This window comes from Lytechinus variegatus, chromosome 11, assembly GCF_018143015.1.
Source record: "Lytechinus variegatus isolate NC3 chromosome 11, Lvar_3.0, whole genome shotgun sequence".
NCBI lineage: Eukaryota > Metazoa > Echinodermata > Echinoidea > Temnopleuroida > Toxopneustidae > Lytechinus > Lytechinus variegatus.
This window is the reverse complement of record NC_054750.1, coordinates 18493440-18518708: the sequence shown is the minus strand read 5'-3', so window position 1 is coordinate 18518708 and position 25269 is coordinate 18493440. Positions and strand designations below refer to the sequence as shown.

Here is a 25269-nt window from a genome sequence, read left to right as displayed (position 1 = left end):
CACGTGTTTAGGGTCAAATTTGCGGGGACGATAAAACAAAATAAAAATGTTTCATAAAGGATGTCCTTTTTGCCTTAACACTTCGTGTTTAGAGTCTGATTTGCACGTAGAGTAGAAGATGGGGTCGTACCAAACCAACTAAGGTAAAGCAGACAACCGAAGGACCCGTAACAATAAAACATTCCTGTACTTGTTTAGGGGTTCATTTCAGGGAATATTTGCCAAGAGTATCGTTTTGTTTCCAATAGTTGTTAAGGGTAGGGTTTCACACGCCAATACTTGTTAAGGGGTGCATGTTCCGAATATGGAAATTACGTGTTTAGGGTGCTTTTCGAGACCCCATGGTCGCGCATGGTATCCACTCGTGAATGGAAGTGCCCCCCCCTGCCGATCACGCGAGCAATTTGCACGCTGGTAGTGTGCGATGTAATCTACAAGGCTGTATGGTAAAATTTTCCAAATAATGATATTATTTTATATGAATTAATTTATGGGTAAATCATATTTTTTTGCTCTAATTCACTTCATATCATAAAGCTCCCAGAATGCTAATTTTTGGTAAAAATATTCTTTGTAGCATTCTTAACAATCGCAATTGAAAAAAACTTCAGTTTGGAAATCAATTTCTTATGTATTTTATTGTTTTAGGAATTTCTTTGTTTTTCAACCTTTTTTTCACCAGATTTATATTATAGCACAGCCTGTTTGAAGCATATAATTATGCTAAAATCAATTGACTTCTGCTGTTTAAAGTAAAAATCATAGCTTTATGAATAAGATGAGAAAACTCAATTTGCATTGACTTTGTGGACGAAATCACGTTTTGGAATAATTTTTGGTCAGACATGAACTTACGAAATGTTGCATAATTTCGGGACAACGTACCTGGGCATCGTAAATTTGGTCTCAAAAGATGCGCGAGACTTAGTATAAACTCTGAGAGTGGCAGGGTCAACTAATCTCCCGCGGAGGAATGATCGCAGAAAATGTTGGGGGAAGGTTGTTTTAACCCCCCCCCGGCCTGTTTAGGGTTAAGAAGGGGAAGTAGGTGTTAATTAGCACCTTTTTCATATACTTGCTCACAAAACCTAAAATACTGTATGTAAATGTCAATGAAAGGCTGCCAATATAAGGTTTAAAGGCAAGGTTCATCCTGACATTGCATGTTAGTTGGTGAAAATCCACCAACAGTTATGAAGTTTTAAATTTGTGACTTCACATGCGAGCAGCTCCCCATATTTTATGTGATATCAATTCTATACAAGTGCCTTTTCTAGGGAAATTGGAAAATGATTTTACCTGTGGATTCAATGTTATCAGAAACATTATTTCATACAAGCTTCTGATAAAAACCCATTTAATTATCATGAAAACCATTAAAAAATGGCAATTTATGGAATTTATATTACATGATTGACATATTGGGATCTGCTCGCATGTCATGTCACAAATTTAAAACTTTGAAGCCTCATAACTCTGTTATTCTTTGATATTCGGCAAACTTTAATTTATTAATTTCTCTCATGGTTCTCCTTAAAACCAACTTGATGTCAGGGTGAAATTAGGTCCAAGGGTGCCACTGTGCAATCACTCCCAGGTATGGAACGCGCCATTGTCAATTCCTGTTCATCTTCTTTTTCTTCATGCTCCTTCCTAAATAAAGTGCAAAACAAAGAATCGAAGGGGGTAGAAGACCAATCACACAGACATCTAGTTGGATAATCTGTATTATACCTTACATACTAAGAGCAGGGTTGGTAATACAGGAGTGGGAAATACATGATATTTCGAAAATCATAATGACAAGGGTTCACAAAACATGACAATTACATCATTCTACCAAAAAAATAAGAAATATCCAATACAATGACACTTTGGCTATATCACTGAAATTAAAGATCTAAATTGTTCTATTCTTTTTGGGCCATCATGTATAATGAAATGGGCAAGTGAACCTGGTCAACTTACGATTTTCAGCATGGGAAATCATGCGGCTCAGATTTTTTAATTGTGGTATTGTTAGCCAATATCTTCAAAGGGATGGTCAAAAGCTGAAAATATTCATGTCTTAAATACATATAGAGTAGAATTCACTGAACAAAATGCCGAAAATTTCATCAAAATCGGATAACAAATAATAAAGTTATTGAAGTTTAGCAATATTTTGTGAAAACAGTCGTCATGAATATTCATTAGGTGGGCTGATGATGTCACATCTCCACTTTCCGTTTTCTTATGTTATTACATAAAACCATATTTTTTCATTATTTCATACTTGTGTGAATAATACAATGTATGTCTCCTTTATAATGAAATAAGTTGCAGCAATCAATATCTAATGCACTAAATGAAATGTCAATCCAATTTTTCTAGTTCTTGGAGGAAAAAAATTGAATAAACCTATTTTCATACAATAAAATACAAAAGAACAAGTGGAGATGTGACGTCATTAGCCCACTTAATGAATATTCATGACGACTATTTTCACAAAATATTGCTAAACTTTAAAATTCAATAACTTTGTTATCCAATTTGATGAAATTTTTGGCAGTTTGCTCAGTGAATTCTACTCTATAAATATTTTCAGCCCGGACCATCCCTTTAAGAAGGACTTCTATTGCTTCCCCCCACAAAATAAATAACATGAATCAGCGTTGATCTTATTTACATTATTGAGGTAAAACCATAGGAGGTATTTTTCTGAGTTTAGAGAACTGCATTTAAGGAGATTTCAAGTCTTCGCAAGATGTGCAGTTTTGCATAGACATCCAACAACCATGACATACATGCAGAATAGGTATTGACTAAGTCATTGTGTGAACTTATTCCGTTGTTATGATTTGCGCTACAGAATTGAGATACTTAATTTAGTATCAGGATTATTAGATAGAACAAATACAGTCAGATAGCTGCCCTGAACAGATTTCAATGTTGGGGTCAAAATTTTACTTGCCCACATTAAATTTTTTTTTTACCTTTTTGGGTAAGCAACTTAAGCACTTTGATACTTGCCTTGGTCAAGTGAGCATGCGCTACAGTCAAACCTAAGTGCTCTCAAAGATTGCCAACAGTAACGTTCTAATATTGTTCAGGAAAATCAGAGCTTTAACCTAAATTGGCCAAAAAATAAATAAATATATAAATAAAAACTTTGAAAAAGTAAGATGATAATCAATACTTACTAATTGGAGATTGATGAAAGATTCAAGACTTTGAAGTACGGCACATTTAATTTGCCTCGTTCCCCTTTCGTTCTGCCGATCAAAATCCCAGGAAGTACTGAAAGCCAAATTTTCTTCATTGTTGACCTGTATAAATGAAAATACGGTTTGAGCAAAGAAGTGACCGGTGAAGGAAGGGAAAACAAAATAAGAATGGGAGCAAAGAAAATAGGAAAGAAAGATGAAGGTGAGGAGATATCAGCATTTTCAAACTAAATGTGTTTGCCTGCAAGTGAGATTCAATCTTACAAGTGGAATGGGTACAAGTATATAATTGAGATATTATAAGGATTGAAGGTAATAAAGGGATTCACCATGGTGATTTCAGCCAAAATGTGTATCACCCATAAATATACAACAAAATCATTTTATATTCAAAAGGCTTGTTGACCCCTGCCTGTGACCTTGGAACTGGAGGTGACCTTCAAATCTCTGAAGAACATCATCTCTCTTAGATTGGTAACAATTTATGAGTGATGATAGAAATTTAAACAAACAAACAAACCAAAATCCTAACAATGAGCTCCAAAAGTTCTTCAACCCCTGCTGTAACATTTGACCTGGAGGTGACCTTTAACCCCCCCCCCCCTCCCCGGGGACATCTACCATCCAAGTTTGGTAAAAAAAATGGGCATACACTGTACATGGATCAAACATTATGAGCTGTAATACAAAACTTGCCCTAATAGGCTTAACTTTGACCCATGCTCATCATCAGCCTGACCCATGAGGTGACCCTCATGTTTGGTAAAATTGAAATAAATTTGCATATAACCATGCTTCTCTCCAAGTTTGATTAAAAGCCTTGAGTACAAAGTTATTCAAGTTTTGTCAGTGTTCCCATTTGAAATTCCTGCAATGCATTACTGCTACACAATCCGGGGGGGGGGGGGGCACTCGACCCAAAAATTGGTGGGGGTGTGCCGCGGGCGAGACAAAAAACGGGGGCCTTGGAGTGGGCTAATTGTAAAGAGGGTCCTCGGAACGGGCTTCAGAACTACAAATGTTTGTGAAATCGGGGGTCCTTGGAACGAGTCGCCTGCATGTGAGTGCCTTCATGCATCCCTATGGAACGGGCATACGTGCATGCAGCTAGACCGGCAGCATGGGCGGCGGGTGCGCTAGCACAGAGGCAATGGTCAGACAGCGTTCATTGCAGCGGCTGCTTTTTCAAAATTACGACTCATTGTAGCAGATCGATCGCAACGGCATAACAGAAAATATGCGAAGCTTTGGAGCGGATTCCTTTTTCACGAGAAGAAAATAATATGCCTTGGAGTGGCTTTCTTTGTTCTTTTTCTTAATAGGCTAAAAATGCTATGCCTTGGAACGGAAATTTGAGTGTAAAAATGGGGGTCCCCTCCGCTGCACATACCCACTATGCATTATATACTGAGTGCCCCCCCCCCTACAAAATAATGCAATAATGGTGAATAATGCTGATAATGCTGTGCGCAATGTTCAGCTGGTATTATGTTGAGAGTCAATTATCTCTCTTTAATGGCTTGTGCAACACGATAGTAAAAAAAAGGGGTCTGTGTTACTTCCTCTTCAGAAATCATTACTCTGAATTGGTGTATGTTACTGTAGAACATCACTTGCTTGTTTCGATGAGGTCCATTAACTATACTAATTATGTTGGACAGGATTCGGTGTACATAAGAACACTGATTTCACTTTAAATTGTAAGCATTGTTATTCTTACACACCTGGAGAGGAAATATCCTCTTTTGCAGTTTAAATGCTAATTGATGCAGCTTTGTAAAAGTCTTCGCACTGCTACTGTAAGTTTGAATTGAGTATAACTATAAGACTAAAACTTACTCTGCGTCATTTTCTGGTCCACTCCAGCCCCTAGGATCTTTCTATACCCTGGATTAATCTTCTCCGCAAATTCCAAAGTCTGCCTGGACAACTTTGGCCACATTGTGAAAAGGGCACCAGGAGCTGCATCAATTGTTAAATCAAAGTCTTGATCAATCTGAAAATGAAATAAGTATTTATATATAAGCTGTATAACACATAATACAATTACCAGCAATACCATGTTTTCATACATTACCGGTACATTGTAATTAAAGTCATGCTAAATATTGCTCATTAAATAAAAAATAAAACTTATCAATGTTTGTAACAAAAACCCTAGGTCACATGCACACACTGCACAAATCAAGTAAAGTCTAGTGAGCTTTGACATTGACCTTTCTATTTCTAACCATTTATCACATTTTCTAAAATTGTTACGATACTGCAACAAATAACAATTAGATTTTAAAATATAAAGTTTAAATTTTCCTTTTTTTATTACAGGAAATAATTATACATAAATAAAACAAATAATGATCTTACATAAATCTCTTGAAGTGTCCGATGTAAAATCCCGAAGTGATGATACTATATCCAAGTAATAATCCAAATGATAAAATCCCAGTTGACTGGCGAAAATTCACAATGATGGCGATGATGAAACTGATGTTGAAGTCCGATGAATAATAAGAGTCACTGCAACGAGTTGAAATGTCCGTGAAGACGATGTTGATGATGATTAACAGTCAATTTCAGCAATCCATGGGTTGAAGCGTGTTCATTGAACAGGTTGATGATGTTGATGATCTCGATGAGAACTGATAATTTCTCAAAATAACTGCAAACAGTTCATTGATGCATAAACTGCTCTGATCTGATCTGGTGAAGTGATCTCATATGATGTGATGTGATCTCCTGCTCTCATATGATGTGATGATCAAAGTGATCTAATATGATATGATGATCATCTTGAAAAATCTGCAGCTTTTATACTAATTACAAGTGTTCTAGATCATTCTCAAATTTCGACTAATCTACAAGCTTCTAGAAGTGTCTTCCAAAAGAACTTTCTCCTTTCAGGAGCAGTCAAAATCCAGAACACTCTTGAATGACCTCATTGAAATCAACAGTGTAAACAAAATACCTAAGCCTATTCATTTCCACTACCAATACAATTCTATTGTTTGGCTTTTCCTTATTCAACAATAAAACTCCTTGGCCTTTAAATAGGCAAGGCCTGCATAATAAAAAGACATCCTGGAATGTTCTTTACAATTCTTGGCTATCCTTAAAGGGAAATAACTAATAGATAAATGTAATTGCCTTTTAAAATTCTTTTACAATTATTCATATATGTAACACCTCCCCCACCAGGGAAAAGAAAGCTTTACCGTAGTAAAGGTTTCTTTAAGATTACTTTTTCTTTTAACTGTTCAAACTCATCTTGATAAATTGTTTACAGTTATCGTGTACAAAGATATAGTACTTAATGAACATGTTAAAATAAATGAACATCAAAAATGTTTTCTTCCAATGACACACTTGGTCAAAATCATGAATAATTTCACTTTTTATACTCTTGATAGAGCATCAGCAATTACATTATTCTTTCCCTTTATGTGTACAATTTTCAAAGGGAATGGTTGGAGCATTAGGCTCCATCTGTACAGTCTTTGATTCTTTGTTTTGAATTTCTCCAAAAACACAAGAGGATTGTGATCTGTATAGACTGTAATCTCTCCATTGGTTAGATACACCTCAAACTGCTGAAGGGCTAGTACGAGACTCAGGGCCTCTTTTTCAATAGTTGAGTATTTCTTTTGAAACCGATTGAGTTTCTTAGAGAAGTAGCACACTGGTTTTTCGATGCCTTCTTCATCTTCTTGGAGCAATACTGCTCCTACTCCAACATCACATGCATCAATGGCTACTTTGAACGGCTTTGTGAAGTTTGGAGGTGCCAAAACAGGCTCATTCACCAAAATGGCCTTTAATTTCTCAAACGATCTTTGACATTCGTCAGACCAAACATACTTCACTTTTGCCTTCAGCAGGTTTGTCAGAGGACTAACCACTGTACTGAAATTTGGAACAAATTTCCTGTAGAAGCCACTCATACCTAAGAATCTGAGCAATTCTTTCTTAGTTGTGGGAATTGGGAAGTCTAAGATAGCTTGTATCTTGGCTTCTCTTGGTAGCACTTGCCCTTGACCAACCACATGACCAAGATATGTGACTTTTGCCTTGGCAAATTCACTCTTCATCAGATTCACTACTAGATTGGCTTTGTCCAGCCTGTCAAACAGTGCTCGCAAATGATTCAGATGATCATTCCAAGTATCACTGTATACTAGGATGTCGTCTATGTATACGACACAATTGTCAAGTCCGGCAATCACTTGATTTGTCAACCTTTGGAAGGTTGCTGGTGCATTTTTCATTCCAAAAGGCATGACTTTGCATTGAAATAAGCCTTCAGGTGTGACAAAGGCTGATATCTCTTTGGCTCGGTCAGTCAGTGGCACTTGCCAATATCCTTTAAGCAAGTCTATCTTTGTGATATAGGCAGAATTTCCAACCCTATCAATACAATCTTCTAACCTAGGAATTGGATACGAGTCAGTCTTAGTTACTGCATTTACCTTCCGGTAATCAATGCAAAATCTCTGAGAGCCGTCTGGCTTTGGAACCATTACAATGGGAGAACTCCAACTACTCTGACTCGGTTCGATTATGTCATTATCTAACATAAACTGTATTTCCTTATTCACCATTTCCAACTTGCTTGGATTGAGCCTATAAGGATTCTGTTTGATAGGTCTTACATCACCTACGTCTACATCATGTACAGTTAAAGGTGTACGACCTGGTTTGTCTTTACATACATTCTCATATTCTCTTAACAGGCCAGATATATCATTTCTTTGATCTTCAGGCAGGTGTTTTAATGCCTCATCCATGTTTCCTAACATCTCTGAGTTAGACAACTTTACACCACATGGTTCGTTCTTAGATACATCTGTATAAGACAATTCATTATCTGTCTTTTCATAGCATTCTTCATGTACATTTACATGTTTTTCTTCTTCTTTGACCTGTGTTGTACCTATTGGCTGACTAGCCTCTCGCTCAAAGTATTCTTTCAACATGTTTACATGACAAACTCTTTGAGACTTTCTTCGATCAGGGGTACTGATCACATAGTTGACATCATTCAATTTCTTTTTGACTATGTAGGGACCACTAAACCTAGCTTTCAAGGGCTCACCTTGCAAAGGCAACAACACTAATACTTTGTCTCCAGGCTTGAAACTTCGCTCTTTTGCATTTTTGTCAGCTTGAGCTTTCATTTTTCCCTGCGACTCTTTCAAGTGTTCCTTAGCCACATCACAAGCTTTTGAGAGCCTTTCTCTAAACTTTGACACATAGTCTAGAAGGTTTACATCATCATCCTGAACCATAAACCTCTCTTTGATAAGCTTTAGAGGACCCCTAACCTCATGACCATAGACCAATTCAAATGGACTGAAACCTGTGGACTCATTCGGGGAATCCCTAGTTGCAAATAGTAGGAATGAGATCCCTTTATCCCAGTCATCGGGATAGTCTTCACAATAAGCCCTAATCATGGTCTTCAAAGTCTGATGATAGCGTTCTAACGCTCCTTGGGACTGTGGGTGATAAGCAGAAGACTTAATCTGCTTTATTCCCAACTCCTTCATAACTTGCTGAAATATTCCTGACATGAAATTTGACCCTTGATCAGATTGAATTTCCTTCGGCAGACCGTACCTAGTGAAAAACTGCACTAACGCCTGCACCACTGTCTTTGCAGTGATACTCCTCAAAGGTATCGCCTCTGGAAACCGTGTAGACAAGTCCATAATCGTCAGGAGAAATCTGTGACCCGACCTCGTTCTGGGTAAGGGTCCGACACAATCAACAAGAACCCTAGTAAAAGGTTCATCAAATGCAGGAATGGGTATCAATGGAGCAGGCTTGATAGAAGGCTGTGCCTTACCAATAATCTGACATGTGTGACATGTCTTACAGAAATGCACAACATCTTTGTGCATCTTAGGCCAATAGAAATGCCTCATAATTCTATCTTCTGTCTTCCGAATACCGACATGACCTGCCATAGGTAACTCATGAGCCATTTTCAGAATATCTGTGCGGTAACAAGGAGGAACTACAACCTGGTGAATTATACACCAATCTTCATCAGCTGGTCTCCGGGGAGGTCTCCATTTCCTCATCAAAATGTCATCTTTGACATAAAAACACTCAGGAACCTTATCAGCCTCAGCCTCAGAACATGCTTTTTGTGACAAGCTTTTTAATTCTGGGTCTGCCTGTTGTGCCTGTACAAGGGAGGATTTACTAAACAAACTATCATTGTTAGCAACAGAGCCTTCAACACTATCCCCATTCAAATCCTTGAAAAAGGTTTCAGCTAACCAGACATCAGTACTCTCCTCTACATCAGCAGATTCCGCATCATCCTTTTCAGCTCTACGAGTCTGAGACCTAGTAACAACACAATCCGGGAAAATCCCTGGAAAATCTTCCTGCAACAATTCAGTTTCAGCTACCTCAACGGGCTTCTCCGAAACCACTGGAGATGCAACAACTTTATCTCCAGCCAAGTCGTTACCTAACAAGAAATCAACACCTTTCATGGGTAATTCTGGAACGACACCAACAGTCACAGGACCACTAACTAGGTCACACTTTAAGTCGACCTTATGCAAAGGAACCGACATGAAATTTGGGCCAATACCTTGAACTAAGACGTTGGCATTCTCTGAATTCTCCAGAGGAAGAGCCGAATCACCTGGCACCATCAGCGACTGTGCAGCCCCTGTATCCCTAAGGATCACCACTGATCTACCAGCAGCACCAGTCGAACAAGGGGATACTTCACCATCATGCAAAAAACTTCTAAAAGTTTCATCAACCTGTTTGACTTTATCAGCAAATACCAGAGAAACACTCTCAACATCTTGATTGGGCTCTGATGGAACAAACTCCATCGAGGGAACACTTGTTTGCTTGACAAAACCCATGTCTTTCTTAGTTTTGGTTGGCATTCCAACCAATTTCCAACATGATTCTTTCAAATGTCCCGATTTATGACAATGAGTACAAATTTTGGAACTACGACTCTCAGACCTTTTGGTTGATTCTGTGCCCCCACTAGCCTGATTCTTGTTAGCGTCTTTATCCTTGCTTGCATATTTTCCCTCACTAGGTTTATTGTGGGATTCAAATGACCCTTTACCTTTCTTTTTCCAATAATTCTTGAAAGGAGGCCTATCTCCACTACCTTTATGTGTGACCTCAAATTCATCAGCTACTATGGCTGCTTTACTGACTTCAGTAACTCTATGGTCATTTAAGTGAGATTTAATGCCAAAAGGAAGACTCTTTTTGAATTCTTCTAGGAGGACAACTTCCCTAAGGTGAACAAAATCTTTGTCAACTTTCAGTGATCTGTACCACTTATCGAACATCATTTCTTGTTCCCTAGCAAATTCAACATAAGTCTGGCCTGATTGTCTTTGCATGTTCCTAAATTTATGTCTGTACGCTTCTGGTACTAACTCATATGCATTGAGAATTGTTTCTTTTACTGTAGCATAGTCATATGATTGCGTTTCAGAGAGTGAAGAATAGACTTTTGCAGCCTTTCCAACGAAAACACTTTGGAGGAGAAGAGTCCAGTATTCCTCGGGCCAATTCAGTCTCTTGGCCACTTTTTCAAATGACACAAAATATGTATCAACTCCCTCTTCATCAAATTTTGGCACAAGGCGAATGTTTTTCGCCACATCAAAGCCTTGGGGAGGTTTATCTTTAACAGAGTTAGTATTTGCATGAGCTAACTCCATTTCTTTCAACTTTAACTGGTACTCCAATCTCATTCTCTCCTTTTCAATGTTTATTTTCTCCATTTCAAGGTTTTCTTTGATTCTTTCCTTTTCCAATTCAATGTTTGCCAGTTGGATCTGAGCATCCTCTGACATATTGATAGAAGTTTCAGGCTCCTCTGTAAGCTTCATGTGACTAGCTAACAAGTCAATTATCTCTGCCTTCTTTAAACCTGGGGCTAGAGATACACCCAAATGATCACAAACTGTTATCAAATCATCTTTCTTCAGTGACTTCAAATGATCATATGACAATTCTGTCATTGCAAGAAATTCTTCAACATCAAATGTAGCCATAGTGAATATACACAAATACAAGCAAGTAATAACACAGTACAGTATATTCTAGAACTTTCCAAAAATTTCCAAAATGTTTTCAATTCAAATTGGTTTTTGTTTCAAACTGACTTTCGTCTCACAATTGGCTTTCGCTTCCTGAAAAACTGTTTTTAGTTTCAAATTGGCTTGTACAAATTTGGTTTTCGTTTCCCAAAATTGCCTTGGCTTGTACAAATTTGATTTTCGTTTCCCGGACAAGCCCCCAAAATTATTTGTTACGATACTGCAACAAATAACAATTAGATTTTAAAATATAAAGTTTAAATTTTCCTTTTTTTATTACAGGAAATAATTATACATAAATAAAACAAATAATGATCTTACATAAATCTCTTGAAGTGTCCGATGTAAAATCCCGAAGTGATGATACTATATCCAAGTAATAATCCAAATGATAAAATCCCAGTTGACTGGCGAAAATTCACAATGATGGCGATGATGAAACTGATGTTGAAGTCCGATGAATAATAAGAGTCACTGCAACGAGTTGAAATGTCCGTGAAGACGATGTTGATGATGATTAACAGTCAATTTCAGCAATCCATGGGTTGAAGCGTGTTCATTGAACAGGTTGATGATCTCGATGAGAACTGATAATTTCTCAAAATAACTGCAAACAGTTCATTGATGCATAAACTGCTCTGATCTGATCTGGTGAAGTGATCTCATATGATGTGATGTGATCTCCTGCTCTCATATGATGTGATGATCAAAGTGATCTAATATGATATGATGATCATCTTGAAAAATCTGCAGCTTTTATACTAATTACAAGTGTTCTAGATCATTCTCAAATTTCGACTAATCTACAAGCTTCTAGAATTGTCTTCCAAAAGAACTTTCTCCTTTCAGGAGCAGTCAAAATCCAGAACACTCTTGAATGACCTCATTGAAATCAACAGTGTAAACAAAATACCTAAGCCTATTCATTTCCACTACCAATACAATTCTATTGTTTGGCTTTTCCTTATTCAACAATAAAACTCCTTGGCCTTTAAATAGGCAAGGCCTGCATAATAAAAAGACATCCTGGAATGTTCTTTACAATTCTTGGCTATCCTTAAAGGGAAATAACTAATAGATAAATGTAATTGCCTTTTAAAATTCTTTTACAATTATTCATATATGTAACAAAATATTGATCACTATTGGAGTAATTAACCACTGGAGAAAAATACTTAGTATTTGCAAAATGAGGGGGGGGAGTTAGGTGGGGAAATTAATATCCCCCCCCCCCCCCGCCAGAGATTGACATTCATGGGAAGAAGACATAACTTAATCTTTCCAATCGGATTTCAGAACAACTTTTCCACTAATCATAGAATTATGACAACTAAGATGCAACTGAATTTTTAACACTGAGGCAGAGTAAGTGATCCTATGATCTTGCACTATATTCTAAAGCAAGAAAGAGAATAATTTTGGAAATTCATAACCAAAAATGCTTCGTTCAACTTCGAACAATTAAATTATTTTTTTTCATAATGCGAATCCACTGCACTAAGTAATCAAGTTATTTTACCATTCCCAAAAGCTGTAGATATTTGTCAAGAATTTCTGCTGTGCTTGGTCGCGGGTTTCCTCTAGTCAACTCATATCTCGGTACCGAGGTTCGTCACATTAACAACAATGTTGTCAGGTGATGAGTAATATTGCATCCAGTAGGTGTCTTCTTGGTGCTCATCTTCTGCAACATTTAACTGTGATAAACATGAATCAAAGATCAAGAATAGTAACATTAATTATTACACAAGTTATCTGACTATTCTATAGAGAACGGATGGAATAAGTGGATAAATTGTAGAAATTCTCAATAAAAATTCCCCTGTGCACAGTGGGGAATTTACATGAAGTCAACCTAAATGTAATTCCTGTATCTCAGATTCAAAATTAGTTTCTGATCATTCACAAACTGTACATACATCTGCAATTACAATGTAACATTTAGATCTGTTGCTATTTGCATGTAGGCCTGTCCTCGCTAGGCTGGCCAATAATAAGGGACTATTGGCCAAGCTAGGCCAGGATTTAGATCTAGGTTTGGACCTATAGTATAGACCTAGATTTTAATGGGGTTTAACATACACATATGTAGACGTACAAAATTGAATAAAGTTGACTAGAAATAGATCTAGCCAGGCCTACATTACACGTAGGCTATGTGCTTGAGGACGGCCCGGTCCGAGCTTGTACCGGACCCGGTACCTCGCGCATATCGCATCCGCATGCGATCATCGGCAGTGAATTATTTATGTGTGAGGATCTTCATCACAGTTCATGTAGGCTATAATTCAAATCACCAATTTTGAGACTAATACTAATAGAAGCATGGAAAGAAGTGAAACTTTGTGTAAAGATCGTGATGTTGCATGAATTTCATATTTCACCCCCATAAAATCCCACCTTTTCATTTTGTCACTCAGAATATCAGGGGAGCGTTTCATGAAAGGACTTGTCGGACGTTTTATCTGACAAGTCCCATTTTATCCGACAGTTACTATAGAAACAGTGCCTCTCAGCCAATCCGAATCACGGAAAGATGTCAGATCTGACAACTTGTCAGACAAAAATGTTGATGAAACGGTCCCCAGATCGAGTTCATGGTCTCGAAGTTCGTGTAAGTGGAGCATGGTGTAGGCCCTAGTGGTAATTAAGTGGAGTGGATCCTGCACGAACTTCGCTCAAGGTACCATAGTCTGCGCACATGCGTATCTGCGCAATTCTAGTAGAATCTATAAGATACGTAATGCAAACTTTACACATCTAATGCATAGACAGATATTTATTGCAAAATCCGACTCACAAAGGTGGAAAAATAATGAAATTTGGGTATTTCTTATGACAGCCTCAAAATGCAGCCTTTCTCATCAAAATCTCCAAATCACGTGCAAAAGTGAATGGGTGCGCAGACTGGGGCACCATTTTCTCAAAATGACTGCCGGCCGAGCCGAGGTTTTTCCAATAAAATCATAGGCCTATATTTCTGACTTGGCGACCATCATATAGAGTTACACACGTACATGCACACACAATAAAAGCACTGCAACAACGGTAACAATGCATTGACTTTTGAGATTATTCATGAACATTCACTCGAAATCAAGCACTGAATTTACCTCTAAAGATTGGAACTAAATGTGGGAAGTCCCACTCCTGAAGCAGGTTTGTCACCCCCAAATCTTTCTTTTTCTAAAACGGAGATTAAACACGATTTTTCCAGTGCACTGCAGCAGTCTCCGAGTCGAACATACTCAACGCCATCTTCCGACCACTAGCATAGCACTGCGCACGCGTACGCATGCGCTTTACATGTGCCGGTATCTTGTACAACCCCCTGTTCAAGCCTTCTGTCTACGGACCTTAAACAGGTCAATTCGCCGTGTTTTATACCGATATTTATCAAAGCTTAAACATGTGCTGTTCAAAAAATTATACAGCACCTCTTATACAGCGATATTTTGTACAGCGTTTTTACTGTGTAGGGTTGCAATTAGGATTACATGTTAGGTTAAGGGTATAGTTTTAAATCCAGGGTAGTAGTTAGAAATTTGATGAGTGTGTAAATCGTAGCAGAGCAATTTTCGATGTTGCAAATGTCATTGAATCTTACCCAAATACACACACACAAATTTACTATTTACTTGTTGCTGGCATGAAATAAAAGGCTTACATTTGTTTTTATTATTCTTTTTCTATCAGCATTTACATATAGTCTTTCTAATTTTTCTTGGTGCTGAATATTCTAGGTAAATAGCAACTTTATATGTTTGTTTTTATGCCCCCGCAGACGAAGTCCAGAGGTGGCATTAAGTGTGCCCCTGTCCATCCATCCGTCCCCCCACTTGGTTTCCGCGCAATAACTCGACAAATATTTTAATTTTTGGGTGTGACGGTAGACGACACAAAAATGCAGGCTAAGTTCAAATTTGGAGTCTGCAGGTCAAAGGTCACAGCTCATTAAATATGCGAGTTGGTTTCCGCATGATAACTTATGAAATATCAACAGCTTTTTATAAATTTGGGTGTGTAGGTAGATGACACCAAACTACAGGCTAAGTTCGAATTCAGAGTCTGCAGGTCAAAGGTCACAGCTCATTAAATATGCGAGTTAGTTTCCGCATGATAACTTTGGAAAAATATTGCAAATTCTTCTTCCACCCCCCCCCCCCGATAAACAAGACCAAAAATACCTTTGGATTACTTTTACTTGTACATGTACATGCCTTTTTTGTAGGCATTCAATTTCTATAATTTAGTAATTTCAGAGAGAATATGAATTTTTCTGTTGGAATTAAGTAACTAAAATTGTAGGCATCTCTTACTTGCTCCAAAAATGTCTTTAAAACATCAAGAGCTTATATCATTCTGTATAGTTTAATTGATTTACAGAAAATAGCATCATTCATTTGAAAAAAAGTTCAACAATTGAAAATGTTTTAAAACAAAAAACGTTCTATTTGTTACTTTTTGTGGTATGTTTTATAAAAAAAGTTTTTTATTACAACCCTGGTCTTCATCCATTATTAAATTCTATGAGCCTGACCTTCTGAAATTCAATTTACATTCTTTGTAACCCTCCCCCTTAGTTTTCTTATCCCAAAAGTGTTGAAATAATCGGATCAGTGTGGACTAATGACTGTTTGATTGTTACTGTATATTTCATAAAAATGTCATTTTCTCTTTTATTCTTAGTTTCTGCTTGTGATAGTAACCCATGCATGAATGGAGGCACATGCACATCAGTGGATAGAACAAGCAGTAAGGTTGCCTATTATAATTGTGATTGCCCATCAAGCACACGCGGTGACCAATGCGAGATTGTTGTCACCACCCAGCCAACAACAGAGTCTACCACGCAAACCACAACATTGCAGACAGAGGAAGCCACAACACTGCTTCCACAAACAACAGTTATTGCTACAACGGAAGCAGTGACAACACGCCAGTCTACAACTATTGAGTTGATTGAAACCACGAGGGCAACAACTCAAAGTTCTACCCCACCGTCGCAATCTACAACCTCTCCCACGTCCACTATGCAGAATACACCAACAACAATCTTGCCACAGGTCACAACACAGGCTCCTACTCCTACCACACAGCAAACATCTGCTCAATCCACGGCTCAGACAACATTGGTGGATTCATCTACTGCAACGTTGTCTACAACATCAGGGAGCACAACGTGTGAGGTGCTTGATTGCCAGAATGGAGCAACATGTATACAGATTGGTGTTATGGCAGTGTGTAGCTGTTCAGATGGATTTGAAGGTATTGTCTGAACACATCATTTGTGAATGGCTTAGGATAATGTTTGTTGAAAGGGGGAGTCCATCCAAACAAAAAAAATATTTTGATGAATTGCATAATTAAGTGCAAATTTCTTCAAAATGATAAAACTCGAGTAATTTCATATTGTTCGTGATTTAAACATTGTTGATGACAGTTTCCATTGGAAAAGCAACTAAAGAATGAAAAAAAAAACAAGGAAATACCTGTAGTTTTTAAAAACAATGAAATAAATGAGAAAATATTTTGATACCAATTTTTACCTTTGCTCAAAAAAAAGAGTCTCTGAACCAAAACATTTATATTGTTCAGTGGCTTTCTTTACAGAATTACATAAACTTCGAATTTTTTGCATAAATTAGCATAATCAATTACGATGGAAAATTAATAGATTTAGTGAAATAAAATATAACCCCTAGATTACATCATTTTCTACCATCACTCCAGTTTTGTTATGATTAATAAATTTTTTGTAATGTTTCAAAATAAACCGATAGAAAATTTTAACTAAATCTCATTAAGTATATTTTTTCTAAATTGCAGACCCTTCTTAATGGACTTTCATTACGATACTAAGGAAGAGTTTTGCAAAATGAGCAATCTCAGTCACTCTGTAAATGTATATTCAATCAAAGTCCAGCTGCTCTTTTTTCCTATTTTAAAACAAATCTGAGTACAGTTCTGATTTCCAGCTTATAACCAATTTATGAGCATTGTTTACTCAATAAATAGCAACATCTGCTGCTGTTAACACACCCATCAGTCTGTGCAGTGAGGATTTGCTATTTGGATCGAGATGGGGAAAGTGAAAGATTTTTAAATTGGATGTTTCTTGTTCATGCTGCAGTTATGGACGAGTTAAATATAATATGGATTCATTATACAAAAATAAAGAACAAAGACAATCATATTCATGGGATCATTACTGTACATGGGATGACATTTTAAACTGCAGTGGGTACAAGACATTTTCATTGTATCATGAGGGTAAAATGTGATGTTCTTGTTATCATTCAAAGAGTATACATGAAGTGGATTATACAAGTGATAATTCTTGCTTTAATCACTAGTTATCATGGATTACTGATTTTTTAATGATTGTTTAATATTACATGGAATGTAGATTTGAGTTCATTCAAATTTCAAACCTTGCAGCTGTAGATAAAATCTGCATTATTTTCTTGAAATTTCAGCCTCGTGATAATATTTTTACCAAAAATTATATACTGATACTCGTAACAAAACTGGTATTAATTTGCTTTAGTCATTAGAAATTCCGTGTAAAAGTATATGTTATATATTTTATATATATTTATTATCATTGATTATAAAAGCTTACAAATTCTATTTTATGTGTTAAGTCTATATTACAGGTTTTTTGCACCGGTGTGTTGGATCAGTTGGTAGAGCGTCCATCTCACAACCGGAAGCTCGGGGGTTCAAACCTCGGCTGCGTCAGACCAAAAGACGTTAAAAGATGGGAGTTGCTGCTACCCTGTTTGGCGTTCAACGATTACAGGGATAGAGCCTTGTCGATCTGGCGCTGCACAGTGGCTGCCGAGCCCACGATCAATTGGGCAAAGCAAATTTTCGGAGTTTTTCATTTCATGTCTATTTCGAACAATTAATTATGGATTTTTAGCTCTTGTATCGTATTGATTAATATGCTTGTTCTCTATCTCTCTTATTCCTCCTTTGACACAGGTCGAAGATGTGAGACTAATATTAATGAGTGTTCCAGTGATCCATGTGAGAATGGGTCTGAATGTCAAGACAACATTGATTCGTTCACATGTGTTTGTTCTCCTGGTTTCTTTGGTACATTATGTTCCTTTGAGATCAATGAATGCAATCCTGACCCATGTGTGAATGGAGCAACCTGTATAGATGGTATAGCAACGTATCAGTGTAACTGTGTTAGTGGTTACACTGGTGAGAATTGTGAGACTGAAATCGACGAGTGCGACAGCATACCCTGCAAGAACGGAGGTAAGAAAATTGTATTCTTCATGATACAAAAATTTTGCGGAGCGTTGTGGCCCAGTGGATAAGTCTCCGCACTTTGAAACAGAGGGTCGTGGGTTCAAATCCCAGCCATGGCGTAGTTTCTTTCAGCAAGTAACTCATCCACATTGTGCTGCACTCATCCCAGGTGAGGTGAATGGGTACCTGGCAGGAATTTATTCCTTGAAATGCGTTGTAATCTTGGTAATTACGGCTGTGAAGCTACAGCTGGGGTAATAATATTCAAGTCCTTTGGAAGCACATAGAGACATTCTTCATAATGTGATATGTGCTATACAAGAACTGTATATTAATATTATTTTCTCTCCGCTTTTGTCTTTATTTTTATTAGTCGTCTTTTTATCCATAAATTAAAATGTTGAGAATGGGTATTGAACAAATTAAATTTACCAGGTAAATAATCATAACCACCATTTATCACCACTTTTATTGTCATCATCATTATCGTCATCATTGACATAATCATCGTCATCATTATCGTCATCATTGACATTATCATCATCATCATTATCATCACCATGATCATTATGTTCCATCATCATTGATCACCACCCTTATCATCATCTTCAGTAGGAGTAGTCGCAGTATTACAAGTATTAGTGCTGTTTCCACTACTTTTTATGATTTTCTTTAATGTTTCTATTATTTTGGCCTTAGTTATTATTACCTTGATCATTTTGCCATTATTATGACCATCAAGTACATAGAGAGCAGTTGACCAACTTATTATGTGCTTTTTAAGTATTCTCTATCATCATTCAATTATATTTCTTCACTGTCATTTAGGTGAATGCAGAGATGAATTGAATGGATACAGCTGTGACTGCGTTGATGGATTCAGTGGTATTAACTGTGAGGAAGATGGCAATCAGTGCAGCAGTAACCCTTGTCAGAATGGTGCAACCTGTGTGGATCTTATCAGGGCGTATCAGTGTGTTTGTGTAACCGGCACCAGAGGATCCAATTGTGAGATTGATGAGTTTGACGAGTGCATCAGTGATCCATGCCAGAACCAAGGTAAACTACAGTGCGTATCAAAAAAAACGGGACAGATTTGAAAAATCTATAAAATTTTTGTTTCAAATATTGATGTCTATATTTTGGTGTTAATAGATGCTCTAAGGTCTTATCTTTGAAATACAATTTAAAAAAATAAATTTTATTCATGCTTGAGCGAACACGGGACGTTTTTGTTGGGGGTTCAAAAAGAGGCTTGCGCCAGAATTGCAGAATATGTGCAATACAATGATCAGACTTCTTGCTAATCAGGAGTCTTCCTCTTGACCTTTTCATTATCTGTGCCACAATTTTCGAATTATGCTGTCAAACTTCATTTACAAAGTTATTTATTTAATTGAATTATTTTTTTTTTCATTTAAACTTCTCTTACCTTTTAATTTTACTTCATAAGTAACTGAGAAAAGAAGATTGTTTTTGTCAACCCACGCAAGAAGATTTTAATTATTAATTGGGAAAACTTGTGATTATTCAAATCGTTTTATTATGTGAAACAAAATACCTTTAAAAGACATGAATATATTTTTCAAGGGGTCATTAATTCCTTGACCAAGTTTAATTGCTTGACAGAAAACACAGGAAGGGATTCATGTTTTCAATGACAATGGTGTATTGAGTCAATTTTGAGGGAGCTAGATATGGCAGATCGGGTAAAATGTATTAAAAAGTTTTGAGCGAGCGAAGTGAGCACGCAAATATTCCCACTTTTTTTAAATACAATATCAAATTTTGCGATAGATTTTGACATAATATTCAGAAAATGATATCATATTTTACTTTCTATCTTTCCTTATTTCCTGTCCACTTTTTTTCTTGGTCATGATTTTTTTTAATTGAGGGGCCCACACTAGTGCCCGCCCATCTGTGTGGCTTTATTCAAAAGGCACCATAACCTTTGTAGCACATAATGAAAGGATTTGAAAAAAAATCCATGCTCTCCCATAATTCGGTTGAAAAAAAAATTATTTTAGCTTGAAGAAGGAATATTCAAAGCTAACAGAGAGCATATTAAAAAGAAATAAAAGAATAATTCAAGCAAATAAATAGATCTGAAAATGAATTTTGACCGCATGATTTGAAAATTATGGCAAAGCTAATGAAAAGGTTAAGAGGAAGTCTGCTAATTAGCAAGAAGTCCGAACATCATATCACTTATATTCTGCAATTCTGGCGCAAGCCTCTTTTTGAACCCCCAACAAAAACGTCCCGTGTTCGCTCAAGCATGAACGAAACTAAATTTTTTGATAGCATTTGAAAGACAAGACCTTAGAGCACCTATTAACACCAAAATATAAACATAATAATTTGAAACTAAAATGTTATAGACTTTTCAAATCTGTCCCGTTTTTTTTGATACGCACTGTAGAATTTAATTCGTCATGCGGACGAATTAGGTGGTCTGTCATGATTTGTCATTCAGTGTCGGCTGGTGTATGAAATAAATCATTTAGATATCATTGATAATCTTGATCGTAGACATCCTAAGAATAAGTTTTGACCATTACTAAATATGATTATTGATGTGGTGATGACAATCGTCAGACATACATCTTCAAACAGATACATACAAGATAGATGATTATACCTCACGGATCAACACGGCAATGCCGGCATGATCCGGGGAGGTCCGGGATAGTTTTGCCCCAGATGACTGTGAACACGGCATCAACACGGCAGCTTCACACGGATCTACATGGATCATGCCGGCAGAGCACGTCGTCAACACGGACCAATACGTCAGCAACACGGACCTACACGTCAGCTACACGGACCACCACGTCAGCAACACGGACCTACACGTCAGCAATACGGACGAACACGTCAAATGCGTTATCCATTGAGCTAGCATATTCCCCATAGAGATTACACGTAAGCAAATTTGAGAATTACAATTCCAATTTTGCAAGCGAAATACGGGCATGATCCCGGCATCTGATCAAAAAATAGAGGGCATATTTTCGAAAGCTTAGAATCTCGGCTACAACATACTAAAAATTCAGGGAAAACTGACAAGAAGAAATGGAGATATGGCTCACGAAATAGAGGAATGTCGAATCTAGTTTTGAGAAAAAGTCATGTCCCATAGAGATTACACGTAAAATACATGTGATATGAAAAAAGCAATTATAATCTGTTTTATCTTGCTAAATTTAAACTTTTATGCCTTTTAATTATCATAAAGGATCATGTAAGAGGTGGCAAAAAGAAAAAAAAATTGAAAAAAAAAATCATCTTGTTCACCCCAGGACTCGAACCTCCGCCCTCGAGAAAGCAAGTCAAATGCGTTATCCATTGAGCCACGATATTCCCCATAGAGAATACACGTAAGCAATCTTGAGAATTACAAGTCCAATTTTGCAAGTGAAATACGGGCATGATCCCGGCATCTGATCAAAAAATCAAGGGCACACTTGCGATAGCGCAGAATCTCAGCTACAACATACTAAAAGCTTAAAGAAAACTGACAAGAAAAAATGGAGATATGGCTCACGAAATAGAGGAATGTCGAATCTAGTTTTGAGAAAAAGTCATGTCCCATAGAGATTACACGCAAAATGAGGAAAAATGACATGCCTCTTTTCAATGCTGTTTTACGCAATGATGCGTTTCTCAAAACGAAAATTTATGTTAACTGACGAGAAAGAGTACATTCTAAACTACAACATATCGAAATCTGGGCGAAAAACGATCTATATTCGAGAAGTTACAACCAAATTTGCATAAATTTGATGACGTCATTTTTGAAAAAATGAAATTTTTAGTTTAGGCGCCATTTTGATGACGTCATGATCAAATTGAGGGACAATGGTGACATGAAATCAAATCTACAACTCATACTCTATCGATATATGAAAAAAAAATTGGGGGTCAACGGACTATTTAAAGAGCTACAGTGAATTTACAATAGGCATGTTTTTGCCCATATATGGCCTGTAGTGAGAGCTCGCGCGCACACGTGCTGCAAACTTTAACGTGTTTTAATTTCGTTATTAATGGTCGTAGAAGGTTGATCAAGGTATCAAATTGTTCAGAATTTTATTATCAATGAAATGATGTAAAAAAAAACGGTGTTTCTGCGTTTCGTTATGGCGTTACGCGCGGAAACGCGCACGCATGCGTGCGCGCGCGCAAATTTTTGAAATGCTTAGAATGACCTAAAACGTACTCTCGTTCGGTCAAAAAGTGATTTTGAGCATTTTGAAATTTTGACGCGCGCGTACGCGCCCGTCGTGACCTCTAGGTGACCTTTAATGACATGACCTGATGACCCTTGACCTGAAGTTGATGTGATGTAAATTTGATTGATTTTTGATAATTGATAATGGAGATGTGATTGATAATGTGATTTTACAAAATGGCGCCTAGATGACGTCATCATGACCTGATGACCTTGAAAAGCTTCACTGCACGTGTCCATGACAGATCCTATAGATGACATGAAATTCAACGAAATTGAGCAAGTCCATTTTGAGATAACTTGGCGACAAGAAAATCCGTAAAAATAAATAAATAAATAAATAAATAAGAAAATTCTGACGAAATTAAGAGGTGATCTGTCATAGACAGACCACCTAATTATATTTATTAAAGCCTATCTTTAGTCTAGGTTGATCCCCAAAAGTGAATGGCACTAGTCCATTGCAGTATGACATTATATCTATGCATGTGCCCAAAACGGTTGTTGTAAAAAAAAATGTAAACTAAAATGTGTTTATCGGATAAATTCACTGATTTTACATAATATTTCAATTTGATCAGGTGCCCGATCAAAATAGAATATTACCTTCTCAAGCATAGAATGAGCTGAAAATTTCAGGATATAAGCTTCCTCACCAGTTTCAAATGGCGATTTTAAATAAAACTATAAACATAAAAGAGAGTGCTAGATTTAAATTTAAATCCTAACAGCCAGAAACATGCCTTATTTAAATTCTAATTGAAAAAAAATGCATCCAATTACAACTACACTTGTGTAATATTTTAATTTTTGACAATACTCGACTACTATAGGTCACATTGTCTATGATTGTTTTGTCAAAATATACTACTGTACCATTGGCGTAGTATATTTTCGTTCAGTATTTTTAAGATTTCAAGGAGGAGAAATTCATTTGTGTGTATCATTTATTAGCTATATTTATTTGAGCACATTTAAGATCTTTTAACCCAATATACACTTTCCCAAAATTGGATTGACTTGAAACACAAGGTTCAGAAGTGGAAGACTTGGTTCATTTGAGGAAAATATATTTAGAAATGGTTGAAATATATTAAAGTCATAAACATTAAAGGAGAATAAAACTTTGGAACAAGATAGCTTGTGTGAAAACAGAAAAATCAAAGAAACAGATCAACAAAAGTTTGAGAAAAATCAGACAAATAATGAGAAATTTACGAGCATTTGAATATTAGATCACTAATGCTATGGAAATCCTCAAATTGGCAATGTAACAAAGATGTGTGATGTCACTTGTGAACAACTATCCCCATTACTTAATAATAATAATAATAGTACATTTCTTAAATACGCATAACACCTACAGGTCTACTTTAGTATATATTTCACTAAAATTGCCTCTTTTATCTCATCTATCCGTATATCATGTGTTCTTTCTGTAGGACGGCATGTAATACAGATTTTCAAAGAATACGTCATGGATAAAGAGTTTGTATCACCATAAGAAAAAGAAAAAAGAGACATTTTGAGGGTATTTTATAGTCCATCAAAGGGAAAGTTGTTCACATCCTTGTCGCATTGCCAGTAGGAGGATCTCCATAGCATTAGTGATTGCAATATTCAAATGCTCATAACTTACTCGTTATTCGTCTCTTTTTTCTCAAACTTTCTTTGTTCTTATTCTTTGATTTTTATGTTTCAACACAAGCCTACTTGTTTCAAAGGTTTCATTCCCCTTTAAGTCTTGTGCATGAAGTAACTTTCATAAAGCCACCTACATCTCAAACCATTCAGATTCTTGCTCATGTATGATCATGAAAATTTTCAGTGAATCACTTTGCACATTGTACACCTATTGAAAGATGCCTTCATGTATGTTTATGACCGGAGTGTTGAGTCGACCATTTGAATTGTCCCTTTTAGAAGTTATTTGAAACTTGAAGATTATCATACAACTTATAGCATTTACAGACATCCAGACCATGTGGGATAATCTTCATGGCAATTATCTTTTAGATGTCACTTCTTACCATTATTTTTTTAAAGATGTGTAATATCTGTTGATTAATAGGAACCTGCATCAATGGGATCAATGAATACAGGTGTAACTGCAGTGAAGGCTGGTTTGGAATGAACTGTGAATTGGATGGCGATCAATGTGATTCTGACCCCTGTCTCAATGAAGCAACCTGCGTGGATGATATCATGTCCTATACCTGTCAATGTCCTCCAGGATTTACAGGTTTGTATGTCACCGGCTTTGTACAAGGGGGAAATAAATCAAATAACAGACACATAACTTTTCACACTTTCAACCCAGCTGTGTTGAATTGGTAACCCAGTGGGAAGAATTTCCTTGAATGTTTGAGAACCTAATCAGAAGGCTGTGCTTAAGCCAGAGGAATAGAATAGAGGTTAGAACGCTTAGACAATATTGTTTTAAAACGCTATATAAATGTCG

General features: G+C 36.7%; 1 protein-coding gene and 2 long non-coding RNA genes across 3 annotated transcripts in view; 1 reads left to right on the top strand and 2 right to left on the bottom strand.

Annotated features, from left to right (window-relative positions):
• LOC121424236 (fibrillin-2-like) overlaps nucleotides 1-25269 on the top strand; it is a 53671-nt gene that overhangs the window by 6766 nt on the left and 21636 nt on the right. Inside the window, exons 3-6 of the mRNA XM_041619842.1 lie at nucleotides 15992-16570; nucleotides 18293-18577; nucleotides 19400-19630; nucleotides 24880-25050. Coding sequence (XP_041475776.1) covers nucleotides 15992-16570; nucleotides 18293-18577; nucleotides 19400-19630; nucleotides 24880-25050 — 1266 coding nt within the window. The remainder of the gene's footprint in view (nucleotides 1-15991; nucleotides 16571-18292; nucleotides 18578-19399; nucleotides 19631-24879; nucleotides 25051-25269) is intronic.
• On the bottom strand, nucleotides 850-14772 carry LOC121424017. Its single transcript, XR_005971329.1, has 5 exons — nucleotides 14416-14772; nucleotides 12822-12999; nucleotides 5046-5202; nucleotides 3183-3308; nucleotides 850-1653 (listed from the first exon to the last, which is right to left on the bottom strand). It is a non-coding gene; the product is annotated as an uncharacterized LOC121424017 (long non-coding RNA).
• On the bottom strand, nucleotides 5209-12531 carry LOC121424018. Its single transcript, XR_005971330.1, has 3 exons — nucleotides 12432-12531; nucleotides 9970-9971; nucleotides 5209-5452 (listed from the first exon to the last, which is right to left on the bottom strand). It is a non-coding gene; the product is annotated as an uncharacterized LOC121424018 (long non-coding RNA).